The 14,849-nt window shown below is 41.0% G+C and overlaps 1 protein-coding gene across 1 annotated transcript in view; it reads left to right on the forward strand.

Annotated features, from left to right (window-relative positions):
- The window catches only part of meox1 (mesenchyme homeobox 1), a 77,501-nt gene extending 63,426 nt beyond the window's left edge, over positions 1-14,075 (forward strand). The window contains exons 2-4 of the mRNA XM_084343332.1: positions 3,042-3,990; positions 8,710-8,882; positions 13,180-14,075. Coding sequence (XP_084199458.1) covers positions 3,495-3,990; positions 8,710-8,882; positions 13,180-13,302 — 792 coding nt within the window. The 5' untranslated portion in view covers positions 3,042-3,494 and the 3' untranslated portion in view covers positions 13,303-14,075. The remainder of the gene's footprint in view (positions 1-3,041; positions 3,991-8,709; positions 8,883-13,179) is intronic.
- The last annotated feature ends 774 nt before the right edge of the window (positions 14,076-14,849 follow it).

Here is a 14,849-nt window from a genome sequence, read left to right on the forward strand (position 1 = left end):
GAGATAAGAGGCTCCCACAGTCCAGTAGGACCCAGGTGAACGTGGGGTCACGGGGGGTCACGCTGTCAGACACGAGAGACTGATGGAGGACCCTAATCCTGCCAGTGTCACGAAGATGGATCAGATGAAAACACACACTCACACACACACGGTCACACACATTCATGCAGAAATACAGACTTAGAAGTATGAGAATATGGCAACACAGCAGCACTTTACAAAATGTACATATGTGTGCATAGAAAAACTCTCTAACTCGCTTTTTATTTTAGCTTTCTCTCTTTTTCTTCTTCTTCTTCTTCTTCTTCTTCTCACACACACATTTACACACACACTCACACACACACACACACACACACACACACACACATGCAGCGGTAGACTGACAGAAACAGGTTGTCGGCAGGGTGAGGGGAGATGTGACTCATGTCCAGCTCATTTATCTGCAATCTGTGGTGTGTATGACTGAGCGCGAGTCCACATACTCCGGAGTTTCTCAAACAAACACTCTCGCTCGCTTGGAAATACAGCTGCAGAAACACTCACACACACACACGCACACCCACACACGTTACTACTGTGTGAAATATTCTGCAACAAACTGTAAAAGATCTGGTTCATCGTTTTAAAGAATACAGTAAAGAGTCGCTGTTATAGTGTATTTTTCTGAGTCAACAAATCCCATGAGGAATCCAAATTACTCATAGACCCATTTGCTATGAGTAAGAAAACTGTTCTTTAAAAACAGGTCGCAAATATATAGTTTTGTTTTGTCAAAAAAACAGACTAGGCCGGATCCAGGCGCAAGTATTCGAGGCGCATGCCTAGGGCCTCCTCGCCACTAGAGGGTGTCATCAGCTGCCTGCATTAGATAACGTCAAACATAATTTTAAAAATCTAAAAACATATCTTTGATATAAAACTTTATTTCAGTGTTTATATAGTAATTTATCTTATTTATTTATTTGTAAAATATACACGTAAGGAAAAAGTATTTCAGTGGTTTTACCTTTTCGAAAGTCAGGAGGAAGCGTCTGTAAATGTAAAGTCCAGCTCGCGTAATCTATTAATTTAATCTGGCCCGGGTCAGAGAGATATTATGATGAGCACCAGCATGTTCATGACTCGCTAGTGTGTTAGCGATTATCCTGCCAACTACGTCACCTAGAGCCGAATATATCGCAAAGGTCCATCGACTTGTGTCTTAATACCATCCAAAACTTTCTTCTGAACTTTCTTTCACATTCACCAAAAAACACACAAACACCCTTTATCTTTGAGACGGACACACACACACACACTCTCACACTATATTTTCACAGCACACACACACACACACACACACACTCTCTAATTTACACTGACACACAGATGGCCCCTGCTCTGACCACAAATGTAGTGTAACCTCTGCTCCCTGCGGTGCGGCCAGGGCTCAGACTGCCAGTAAAAGCGAGGGGATGCTTCATGGCTCAACAATTCGCTGGGTAAATGGAAAGGGTTTGGTGTGTGACCTCAAACACTCTCCTTTTTTTTCTGTCTCTCTTTCTCTATCGGACTCCTTTCTTTCATTTTGTCCACCCCTAGTTTTGTTGGCTTTCGATTAATCTGATTCTTCTCTTGGCGTCGTGTTATTTTCGTTCTTTAATTCAGCTTCACGGCAGCGGACGGTCAGATCTCCTTTACTTATTTTTCTTTTGTCCTCACAGATCCCATTATAGCATCCAGAGGGTCATTTTTAGCCTATTTTCTCTCTCTCTTCCTTTCTGGCTTTTAAATTCTCACCTGAAATTACAAAACAACTTTTTTTTTTGAATCTCGTATTCCCTTCTCTATATCTCTAAATCTTGCCGTCTCTCTTTTCCTTCGATGGAGGTGTGATTCGCCTCCCCTCCCCTCCCGTCTGAGCGGTCAGGAGCAAAGTGAGGACACAAACCTCAGCTCGCAAATATGAGCAGTATGAAGAAAACTGTGCATTTCTGTAAAGTGTGGTTCAGTGGGTTTATTGGGTAACGGATACGCTGAGATCGAGGCCAATTTTTTGGTTTAGCCAAAAAGGTCTTAATGGTATTAGAGACATTACTTCATGGGGGAAGTGGCTTCTATCATGAGCGAGTAGCCTGCAGAGATTAAAGATCAGTGATCAGGAAAATTAAATAATTACATCTCTGTTGCATCCAAATGCGGTTAATCTACAGTACAGCTGCTGCAAGAAGAAGAAATCTCAAGAAGAATATTTGTCTAATTTCTGCTCAAAACCATCTCATTACGCTGATAAATGGGACTTGTTTATGGACAACTTTCACTTGTTCCATTGGCAGATTTTTTTTTTACTTTTTACAAGCAAGAAACACCTTGTATTCATTGGCATTTTTTCCAGTGTGCACATACAAAAAAAAAACCCACACACAACCCCTCAGTCGCAGTGTTTGCTAAGAGAAAGTATCAGCTTGTGTTTTTGAAATATGGCTCTGAAATTTCATATTGTGTTTCACTAAAGTGAGAAAACCTCAAGAGGTGTGAGAGCCTGCACAGCCTATATCAAATCCAGTCCTCCTATCACCTCAAAGAAAAGTCCAGCCAGGTGGATTTGGGTGTGTAGCATTAATGTGCGCGCACGCACACACACACACAGAGTCGTAAAAACAGAGAGAGAAAAAAGGACTTTTCGGATTGGAGAGGACAGGCGGGGATCAGGGGTGCAGAGGGAAATGGTTCGGGTTAACTTTCCTCTAAAGGGTGTCAAAAAGGGAACTAAATTGGGTGTCAGAAAGCGCTAAGGAGCTGAAATAAGTCCGGGTCCCCCAGCTCTCATGTGGGTGGGTGCTCGCTCTTATATTTTACAGACAATGTCCCTTTAAAAAAGCCCGGCGTCTGGAAAGCCCATTAGATGTGCATATAAAATTTCCCCCGTGATTAATAGTTGATGAGGCAGGGTTGGTTGGAGGGTACTACCAACATGTGGCCGGCAGGGCTCCTCCTCTGCAATCTCACGTTACACTCCATAAACTTGCCACTCTTTCCCACCTATACATTTAAAAAAGGAGGAGGGCTCACTTGTCAAGAATGCCTTAGAAGAGTTGTGAAAACAGCCAGCCCGAGGAGGGGAGTCATGCAGTTGCGGACGCAGCTCTCCCGCCGAGCCACAAGCCAGTCAGATCAGTCAGGGAGGAGAGGGTGTGTGAGAGCAGGACAAGAGGGGGAAAGTGTGTGAGAGTGTGTCAGGACCAGAGGCTCAGAAGGACGTCACGCACGCTCCCAGAGAGAGGGGGAAGCACGCTGTCACAGGAAGGCGTCTATCCTCACGCGCTCTGGGCTGTGGAAGAGTCAGCAGCCCTCTGACAGAAGGTGGATGCAGTGAGACCATGATGAGCATTTAGTGGATTTTTCTCAAGATACAGATTCAGACTTGAACTCCTTTTCTGAGGTGGAGGTTCGACTCCTCTGCAGACTCGTAATAAGACGCTAGTCAAGATTGTGTGAAGTGTTACTGCATCATGGATCAGCCAGCCAGCAGCTGCATGCGGAGCGCCCACCCCAGCAGCCCGATCTGGGGCTGCATGAGGAACCCTCACTCAGGGGTGCCCGGAGCCAACCTGCAGTACCAGCAGGCCCCTTTCTCCCTCCACCAGAAGCCCGAGTTCCTGGCCTACACAGACTTCACCAGCTCCTGCCTGGTGCCGACTGCGCCTCACGCCGCCTACCCCCGCGACGACAGACCGTACCAAGAGAGCCAGGGGGTTTACCAGAGAGCCGACTGGCAGTTCAACCCCTGCGAGGCGCGGGTGAGGGCGCCCGAGGCCTGCCCGCCCGTCGTCGCCCCTGTAGTAGTGGGCGGCGGTGGAGTTGGAGGGCCTGAGCTGGACAGTGTAGGTGGAGACAGGCTGCCAGGCGGCGTGCCCGGGTGTCTGGAGGGAGAGTACTCACCGCAGAGCGTGGCGTCGGCCGACTCGGACAAGAAGAGCTCCAATAAGAGGAAGAGGGATGTCACAGGTGAGTCAGTGGGATGGATGGGAGTCAGCTGGGCTGTGTAAAATATAGCATCCAGAAAGTCACCAAGGAGGCTTAGAAAAGGAAAAACACACTGAGAAAATGCACATTTGGGAGCATTAAAAATGATAGTGGACATTCCTCTATTTCTACTGTACACTGGTGTATATATGATAGAAAGGGAAGATGAGGAGGAAACATGGAAATGTGCCAGGGGAAGCAGCACTCTTGATCTGGCAAAGAATCAAAATGTGAAAATGATTTTAACCACATGGTTTGTGTCGCCGAACATCTGCACACAGGTGTAAAAAAAAAAATACCATTGTTCCTCCGTTTACAGTTCAGTGCCCTGTCGACACAAATTCTCTATTTCCTCACTGAATTCATCTCAGAGCTGCACTCTCACCACATCGCTATGCGAAAGGTGAGTAGGTGATAAGACTTTTGTGTTCAGGACACACGCTTTGAGTAGCAGTTGCATCCTCTTATTGTTCAAGGGGCCTCCAAAAGGCTGAAATGATTAACGGGACGTGTGAACGTTTGATTGCGCTCCCGTATCCGTTGGAAATAGACTATTGTTTTATAACAGCGTGAGCACATTGAGGGGAAAAGTGCTTCAAGGCATCACAGGTGCTTCAGACTGTCTTAGTTATTATTTAATATAAATGTACAAGTCTCAAAAGTGAATTAAGTTTAAAGTTCTTTTGTAAATCAGCAAATTATTTTTAATTTCAGAACTTTTTTACCTTAAACTCCTAAAGAGGCTGAAAAAGTTATTTTTTAGCAGTTATTTTTGAGTTCTTCAGCCGCTTCATCAAACAACAGCGAGCCAAAATAATATAAAAATACTCCCAGCAATGTCCTTAAATATCCTCGGAGCTGTAAGCTTTTGGATTATAGTGCAATTCATTCCCCCCGCGTCATATTTCACACTTGCTAATAGGAAGCAAAAGAAGTAACTGATATCTGTGACGAACTAATACCTTAAAGTTGACATTAACAACCAGAGCAACAGACTGACGGAAGTGTTTATATTTAAACTGAATCTAAAGGTGTAAAAGTTTTAATGTGCAGAATTTCACCCTGACAGAGTGAAAATAAAACCGAGTCCAACACATCTGGAACATTCACGTTTCATCTGTGGGAACCTGCTCGGCCTGTTTACTCTGTTTCCATCACAAAGATGATGATTTATGCAACGAGACTGCAAGAATTCAGAAGGTTTATAATAAATACGGGACATTTTTCTTACTTTGGAAAAATTCATGTAGCCTCAAATAAAACTTTGAGAGACTCCAAGAAAGTGTTTTTTATACAGAAGAAGAAAACAAATGTAAACTTTAATCTACTTACTCACACAGTGACACCTCAGATATAAGTTTTAGTCAGACTGGACTTTAAGTGCTTCATTCTCGTTATCTCTTTCATCAAACTTAACTAACCATGTCTGATTATTAAAAGCATGAATAATTATTTGGAAAAACTACACGACGGACGTCTGCAGAGGATGGTGGGGGCGTACGGACCCCCGCTCCTCCCCCCTCCCTCTCCCTCTTACCTTATTGTAACCTCCACTCACTACACTGAAAACATGCCAGACCACGTCTGGTAAACTCACTTTGCCTGTGAGCCCACTTTTTACATTCTTATCCATTGACATTTTCCTGTCGTTAAGCCGTAACACAATCTCCCACTGAGCGCATGCAACATGTCTGACCACTACATCAGCTTCTTGGTTTCAGCAGAGAGACGTTCAGTCTTCAGTCCTGCGTCGACTCGCTGGTGGTAGAAGAGCATATATTAGGAAAATGTCCTGAGGGCACTGAGCTGCTGTACAGTCTGTGTGTATTTTTACAGATATGGAAATGTGGTGACGTTTCCAAGACCATAAACTCAAACTGCTGTCTGATATTGACTTTAATCCAAAGTTTGACCAGTAACTCTGACTCAAATACAGAACAAGCTTTTACAGGCGTTTTTATCATTGTTATTATTATATAGAAGAGATTGTATTTAATATAAATTAAGGACAAAAAACAAATTAATAAAAGGCACAAAACACTTTTAGTAGCAAAATATAAACACTTATTTTATAATATACTAATACAATAGCAAATATAAGGATTTTAAAATGAGGACTTTTTATAATTCGGATGATTTTAGTTCATATTTATGATTTTAATATAATTAATTATTGATTTATTGCACCCTAATTGTAACTGCTTTTTTGAAGCATCTATAACCGAAAGTACAGTTAATTAACGCTTAATAACATCACATGTTACAGCGTGGAGTGTTGTAAAAGAACTCAGAAGATAAATAGTTGAAGTATTACTTTGTCACCATATAGTCAGTAAAAGTCTTAAAGTATCTCATATAAAATGTACTTAAGTATCAAAAGTACAAGTAAAAGTAACATTTTACATGTATAAAATTTATTTTATATTAAAAATTTGCTTTCACTCTGATGGAGCAGGCAGTCTGCAAAGTAACTAGTAACTGAAGTTATCGACAAATCTAGAGGAGTAAAAGTACAATATCTGCCTCTAAAATGTAGTGGAGCTGAAGTATAAAGTAGCAGAAAAAGGAAATACTTAAGTAATGTGCAATGACTCAGGATTGTACTTAACTACATTACTTGAGTGCTAAGTTACATTCCATCACTGAGAGTCTTTTATAAAGCGTTTATTAACTTGTTGAACACATTTAAACGTGTTAACACGTGTTCAAAACTCATGAAGACAATTATTTATATAAAAATTTTTATCAAGCACACATTACCTCTATATACACATTAGTTAACACTTAAATAAAACCTTATATCTGCTCACAAATGTTTAATAATGTGTTACAAACCATTTATTAATTGATTATCTCTTACAAATGCTAAATAATGAGGTTTAAATAAAGTTTTAAACTTACTTACTGACTCGCAGGTGTAATTTTCACCTCCCTTAAAACAATCACTCATTTACAGCCGCTTTAATTCATTCCTGATGACGACAAACCATCCACCCCATTTACTATTGCTTATAAATGATTACTTTAATGTTTACTTTAAATATAAAACATGCTCACTTACTGTGAAATTCTGACATCAATCACACTCGCTTCCTGCAAACACTCACTCATTCACAGCAGCTTTAATTCAGACATGAAGAAGACAAACATTTGCACCGTCGACCCAAAAGTATAAAACATCCTCACTCATTGTTAAATCTTACTTAACACATAAGCTGCGCTCAATCACAGGTGCAGTTTTCCGCCTCCCTTAAAACAATCACTCACTTACAGCCGCTTTAATTCAGTCCTGATGAAGACAAACTTGTGTAAACTTTTGCACCGTCCACCAAAAAAAGGCACCAAATGTTGTTTGTCTTAGGGACCCTGCTGGGTGCAGAAGCCTTCTCCCTGCAAGTTTACGGTCTCAGGCTGTGCTGGATATTTATTGGGGGCCTGTTTAGTGGGAACCAGTATGGGCCCTGCCAGGTGTTCAGTCCAACCAAACCTGCTCCACACAGCTCCAGACCAGACCTGACGAGGCCAAGCAGCGCCGGCACACTCGGGGTCAGCGCGTCACTAATGACACTTAGACAACAATAAGACGGGATTTTTTGGGCGTGACACATAGACACACACATGCTCGCACACACACACACACTCACACACGTCCTGGTCTGCCCAGGCACATCTGGTCCAGGTACTGCAGACCATTCCACATCTTGGCTCGCTGTTCTGGCAAGCACCGAGCAGAACTTCTCACTTTGACAAATTAGAACCATTTTCTAAAGATTACATCAGCTGCTGGTGTCGCTACCAATGCACAATTATTACCCGACGTCTCCCCTTTTTTAATACGCAAGAGAGGTTTTTACTGAGAGTTAGATCAACTAGCTTTCATTTTTATTCATTGTGGTAAATGAGGTTTATAATTCTGCTATTTCCGAGGATATTGAAGGCAAAGAGCTCCATAAATCTCAGCAATAAACGGCAAAACTCTTCCGAGAGCTTGGATAGTGCCGGACCCCGCCGCATTCATAGAGATATCTCAGGCTTTTCCTTGACGTATGTGCTGTCATGTAGAGATGAGTTAATGTGAGTGCTCCGGAGGGAAATCTCCTGACACACACTCACCCACGTAGACCTGGACACATCCGCACCTTTGTTCTTTTGTTAGAGGCTTTAACGATGTTCCGCTGCATTCCTCTCCTAACTCAGTCCCTCTGTGGCCGGTCTGGTGGCCCCCCTGCCCTGCTCCGATATGCTCTCACACACACCAAGCTTACATGTTCAAATACACGACTTCAGTGTGGCAGAAAGCAGGAAAGCAAACGCAGAAATGTACATGAATTCTCTCTCTGCACGGACGCTACAGGTGAACTCGTAAGCTCGGGCCGGGGTGGTCTCTTTTTAAAGCGCTGGTTTAAGTGTTTACTATATGAGGGGCCTCCCACTTAAGGGTCTTTGGAGTTGTGGTTTGTTGGTCGGAAAGGTCCTTCAGGTCTGGTTAATAGTCGACGAGAGGCTGGTCAGCAAATGAGTGCAGAGCTAATTCGAATCAGATCAGCTCCGAAAATGTTGGTGTAGTGCTAGAATCACCAGATAAGACCTGTTATAGAGGAAGAATAGAGGCGAATATATCCTGTCATATCTACCTTTTATATAAAATATGCACAACTCCCTAAACTGCACAAAACAAACTCCCTCTCTGTTTCCCTTCAGATCTCCAGGAGTCCAGTTTTAAGGTGGACTCCAGCTGCAAGGCCCGGAAAGAGCGCACAGCGTTCACCAAGGAGCAGCTGAGAGAGCTGGAGGCTGAGTTCACCCACCACAACTACCTGACCAGGCTCCGCCGCTACGAGATCGCCGTCAATCTGGACCTCACAGAGAGACAGGTACACCAGCCGTTCCCTCACGTATGATCCACAGCAGGACAGGAAAAATGTAATATTTTTATGACTATCCCTCGATATTAACTCCCTTTTTATTTATGAATCAAATGTCTTATCTGTGGAAAAGGTTTTCATTCTTATTTCTGCAGAGTCAAAGAAACGAAAGGTGAAAACAAATCTCTGGTCCCAAAAATCACGTCCTAAAAAAATACAAAGTCTGTTAGAAACGTTAATGTTAAAAACACTAAAAGAAAGAGTGCAGAACGATCATCTTACAATGACGTTACTCTTTTCCCACTGTTTTACTTTTCTAGTGGCAAAATTCTCAAATAAGTCAAATGGTTTGATCTCCAGGTCCATTAAATAGTAAAAAATTTAAAATAAATAAAACAAATAAATCTTCCAACTCGGTGATCAAAGTGTACAATATTTTAAATATCTCTCATTCTTCTATATATGTATGCTGGTTTTATATATGTATGAATCTAACTAAGTAAAGTTCCTCTATATTGACACACTTGTACTTTACTTGAGTATTTCCATTTTATTCTACCTGATACTTATCACTCCTTTACATTTCAGAGGAAAATGTTGTTGTTTTTTTTTACTTCAGTACGTTAATAATATCCACAGTTACTAGTTACTTTTTACCCGTGTTGTAAAAAGGTACCCAAAAGTCATTCTTGAGTAAAAGTAAAGATATTGCGTTAAAATATTACTTTGGTAAACGTGAAAGCCACCCATAACAATTGTACTTGAGTTAAAGTCCTAAAGAATCTAATACTGAACTTTGTAAATAAGTTCGAAAGAATTTTTTGGCAATAAATGTACTTAAGTGTATCGTAAGTATGAGTAAAAGTGAATTATACATATATTTAAATGTATGTACTGTAAATGACTTAACTGACTCTCAGATCAAATATTCAGCTTTTTTTTTTTTTTTTCCAATTGCTGATAAAATAGATTACTTTAAAAAAATGCTCTGATGCAGCATTAACTAGTAACTAGTACTTAAGTACAGTACTTGAGTAAATGTACTTAGCTACATTCCATCACTGCTTTCTACATATTGACTAACTACAACATTAAAACGTATTTGTTACTGATAAAAACAGAATAATATAATATTGTATGACACTATGAGGTTAGCAGATCAGGCCCTTTGCTTGTAATAGAGTACTTTTAGACAATGGTGTTTCTACTTTAACGTGAGTAAAGGATCTGAGTACTTCTTCCCTCACTGACTGCTCGTCATCCTGCGGTTGTAGCAGAATGTCGTGCAGCTTTAATGAGTGGGCGGCAGCTCCAGACTTGATGAAATGGGGCGAACATGTGTGGATGCTGCTGGATTAGACCCCAGTCTGCCTGTCAGGCCCAGTGTCCCAGCTCCTCCTAATGAGGCCACGGTGCCACAGTGACCACACATACTGCCGTCTGCTGCTAAATCTATTTCCCAGACCTCTGCTGCACACACACACACACACACTCACACACACGCACACTTCTATACAGACAGACACGCTCACACAGCCAGGTTCCATCTTCACTCTGAGCTCCCTCTGCAACTTTTCCAACTCATCCTACATGCTTTGGCGTCCTGCCGTCCTTTCAATCAGTCACGATGAGCAGAGAAACTCGGAGACGAAGAGGCTCCAGAATGTGGGAACAGATTCATCTGAATCCCCGAATGATTAGTGGGATGTGCAGGGGTCAACCAAAACTTCATTGACCTGAAATTTTTAACTGAATATAGAGAAATATAGCCCCGAGCTGCTGCAGTCATCTCAGAGTTTGAGTTTAGTTTAACACTTTCCGTGATCTTAGTTTTTAAACGTAAATCGTCATGATTACGAAAATGAAAAACACATTATTTCTCACCTTTATTCATCCTGTCTGAACGCTCTGTTTTAGTGCCTGTCTCTTTAAGACCCCCCCCTTCCAAAAAGGCCCAGTCTGCTCTGATTGGTCAGCCCTCACAGGCCTGAGCAGGCACCGCCCACCATGTTTCCGCATCAGCTCTTACTGTGTTTTTGCAACCACGGCCATGCGGAGGGCGATGACGGTATAGATGTGACATCACAACTTTACAGAAGTCCTAACGGCTCGTTTAAAGACACAGCGTCTGAATTCAGGCTTGTTTGTATTTCTTGATTGAGCATTTCTACACGTTTACAGTGTTTATATAGCACCAAATCAACAAAACATTCATCACACTAACAACCTGTTAACAACCTGTGTATCTAAAGCCTCATATATCTTCTTCCTCTGTGCCCCAGAGCTCCATTGTTGTCCACAAACTACTAAAAACACATAAACCAGCCACAGTTTCACTGGGTGACATTTTCTTTCACTGAGATGAACATTACATGAATCACCAGAATTTCAACACAACTTCGACACAATACCAGTATAAAAAAAGATACTTGATACCTGATGCAAAAAGGAAAAAAAGTCCAAGGTTCACAAAATATGACAATTTTTGTCTTTTTATAATTAACTGCCTGCAATGATGGTGCCGAAAAAGTCATTTAACACACACCAACACATTTGCAATGACTACAGTTTCCAGCTGTTACAAATAATAACCAAGCCTTTTTTTAAATAAACCAAATTTTGGTGACCCATTGTTGAAGATTAAAGTCTTAAGGAACGAATAGTACAACAGAGAGGATAATATGTTTTATGGGATTTGTTGACATTAAGATATAAAATAGAATAATACCAGGCTGATACAGATTCATTCTCAGTTCATAAAACATGAATATCTCTTTATATGCTGCATCAATAATCAGTTAACGCTTAGTTATAACGCTTATTTCTCCGGGTGTTTTAGAGGAGTGAAATATCGTCCATCACATTAACAACTGCTTCCCCCCTCACTTGTTTTCCTGCCTCATTTTCCCTGTAATCCTAAGGAATCTCAGGAAGTGTATGTTTTCACTGCTATTCTTGGCCGGACCGTTAAAGTATGATATCATTCTCATTCCAGCACAAGTGCGAATGACACAGATGAGCACAATCCACACTATGAGTACATCCTGTGTAGGCTGACATCCTGATTGTTGACTCTTTTGACCCGACTGTCTATACGATACTCTCTGCCTGCATTTTCGGAGATTTCTGCGCCAGGACCTGACAATCCACGCTCCTTCATGCAAGGCCAATGCAAACCGAGCCAATTTAGACAGTGCTGGAGAGATTTGTGGGGGATTATTTGTCTGTTTTTCTGCTGACCATGTTATAAATTGTAGTAAAAATTGCAGAAAAGCCACAGTGATCCTGTTTCAAGTTCAAATACGGTAAAATAAATATTCTGCTCTGAGTCTGTTTCAGTGTTATCTAGTATAAAAACTTTTTAACTTCTTGGACAGACTACTGAATTTACAGTATCAGTGGTGTTATACTAGTAGAGCTGCAACTAATAGTTTTTTCTTATTTATTCATTGACATGATGATTATTTTCTCAATTAACTGCCGTTAAACCCAAAGATGTTCAATTCTCTTTCATAGAAAACCAGCAAATATTTATATTTGAGATGCTAGAACCAGTGGATTTGGGGTATTTTTGCTTAAAGATATAATATGTAAGCATTCTGCATCGAAGTGTACGAAAACATAACATTACCCCAAATGTTTCCTATCATCCAATCCTAAAACTTAAAATGTATTCCCTGAGCTCTACTCGGTAAACAGCTCCAGATCTGGTGTTTATTCCTCCAGAAGATCTGGCTCTGCACCTGAATCTCTCCGCCAGATGTGGCCGGCTCTGAGCGGCTAAGCAGTGGAAATTACATCTTGTGTGTTTTAAAAATGTAATTATGATTAATAGATTATTAAAATAGTTGCAGATTAATTTTCTGTTGATTCAATAACAAACAAATCAATGACACTCAACTTAAATTAGTGCAAAGAGAGAAAACCTAGAGGCGGTTTGTCTGAGGCAAATTTAACCTTAAATTTCCCTTGATATTTTTCTCCATGTATGCTGATGACATTGCCTAAATCTTCTAACATATCAAATCAACATGTTATTTGAAATCGGTCAATCATTTAATAGATTTGTTGTTTGGTTAGTGTCAGAAAATGGTGAAAAAATTTCAGTCAGTGTTTCCCAAAGCCCATGATCATGTCATCAAATGTCTTATTTTGTCCACAACCCTAAGATATTCACTTTACTGTCACAGAGAAGGAAAGAAACCAGAAAATATTCACATTTAAGAAGCTGGAAGCAGAAAATGTATTAGTTTTTTACAAAATTAATATATTCTAATGTATAATTTCCTTTGTGTCTCTACAACAGGTGAAGGTGTGGTTCCAGAACAGGAGGATGAAGTGGAAGAGAGTGAAGGGAGGACAGTCGTCTTCGCCCAACGACCTGGAAAACGACGACATGGACTCGGCCGCATCGCCCAGCTCTGAATGAACGAAGGGGGTCGACACAGAGAGACGGGGCTCAACTGGACGCCAGCTAATGCAGCACAATGCAACCTTCAACCGTTTCTTTGGAAAAGCTGCAGGAATCAAACTCTTTTTAAATCCCCTGGAAGAAATCACTGAGCATCTCCAGATCCTTGCTGTTGTAAATAGTTGATTTATGTCCATAATGAACTGCATTTTGATCCACTATTGATAAGTAATGTGTTCGAGAGGCCTCCTGTTGTTGCAGTGACTGTGTTTAAATATTAGAGATGATACTTGTAGGTCATTGTAGATCAGTGACAGAGTCCAGACAGCAGCTCTAAGGCCCAGCGATGACAATTCAGAGCCTGACGTGATTGTGTTTGAGTGCATCCCCGTTGGTTCCAGTATTGTAATCATGGCCTTTGACGCTTGACTACAACCACCTGGGAAAACTCAGACTGCACACGTGTTGCCAAGCCATAAGTGCCTCCGAATCAGATGTTGTTTTTTTTTCATTTGTCAGTTTCTTTTTTCCTAGATTATTGTGTTTTTTTTCTGTCAAGCATTTTTTTTTTTACTATTCTTTTTATACATGTTGAATGTTATTGATAAAACACAGATGTTGCCTGTTTCTGCAAATAGAATAAATCATCTGCTGCAAAACGGGAAAAATATCTTCATAATTTCTTCCACCCGCAACAATTGAGTTATGATTGTACAGTTGGTCGATCTGTAGTCTTGGCTCGTGGTTTTATCACGCGTGGATCTTTCGGTCAGACGTGACGATCCCTTGAGAACGAAATAATACCCGAGAAGTTCGTTTCCATTTTCTTTTGTTGTAAGCAACTGACATAAACAGTTATAAATCGTGTGTGTGTGTGTGTGGTTCCAGAGATACATCACTCATATCTCAGACTATTTATTTTTGAGCGGTTTAAAACAGGCACGCTGTTGAGCTCATTGACGGCTGTTTCCTGGTTGGAGAGACGACCAATCGGAGCTGTGTAGGCGTGATCAAAAATGGCAACATCATCTTTTTGTGCCAGAGTCAGACAAATTGTGTCGAAAAAAGAGAGGACAAGATTGACGCAGCTCTAGAGGTTTTTGTAAGTCAGCATAACAAATACAACTTTAAAACAGCTGTATTTTTTTAGATTGACATGACAATCATTAAAATTTGATTAATCAATATATTTCACATGAGCAATGGATCAAATGATGTGTCATCAACTCACAGAAAAACCTTTGCCCCATCCCCCTCCCATCAGACCCAACCAAATACAAACATTTCAATGTCAGTGTTTCATTTGTTGGTTCAGGATTTGTTTCTGTAAAGAGCGTTTTATCATCTTTAAGCTCATTGTTTTGATACCGCGACCCACAACTTTAATGTTTTCGTTTACTCTCACTGCTGTCGTCCACCATGTTTTACATGTCACGGTTGGCAGATTTTTCCAGTAAAAGAAGCTCTAATAGGCCTAATGCACCCAAAAGACACATTTAGCAACTAGCTGGTGAACAAAGCTGATCAAAATGTTTCCTTCAGGAGTTCGTGTGCACCAAAAACAG

This window comes from Pagrus pagrus (assembly GCF_965226575.1).
Source record: "Pagrus pagrus genome assembly, chromosome: 21".
Taxonomy (NCBI): Eukaryota; Metazoa; Chordata; class Actinopteri; order Spariformes; family Sparidae; genus Pagrus; species Pagrus pagrus.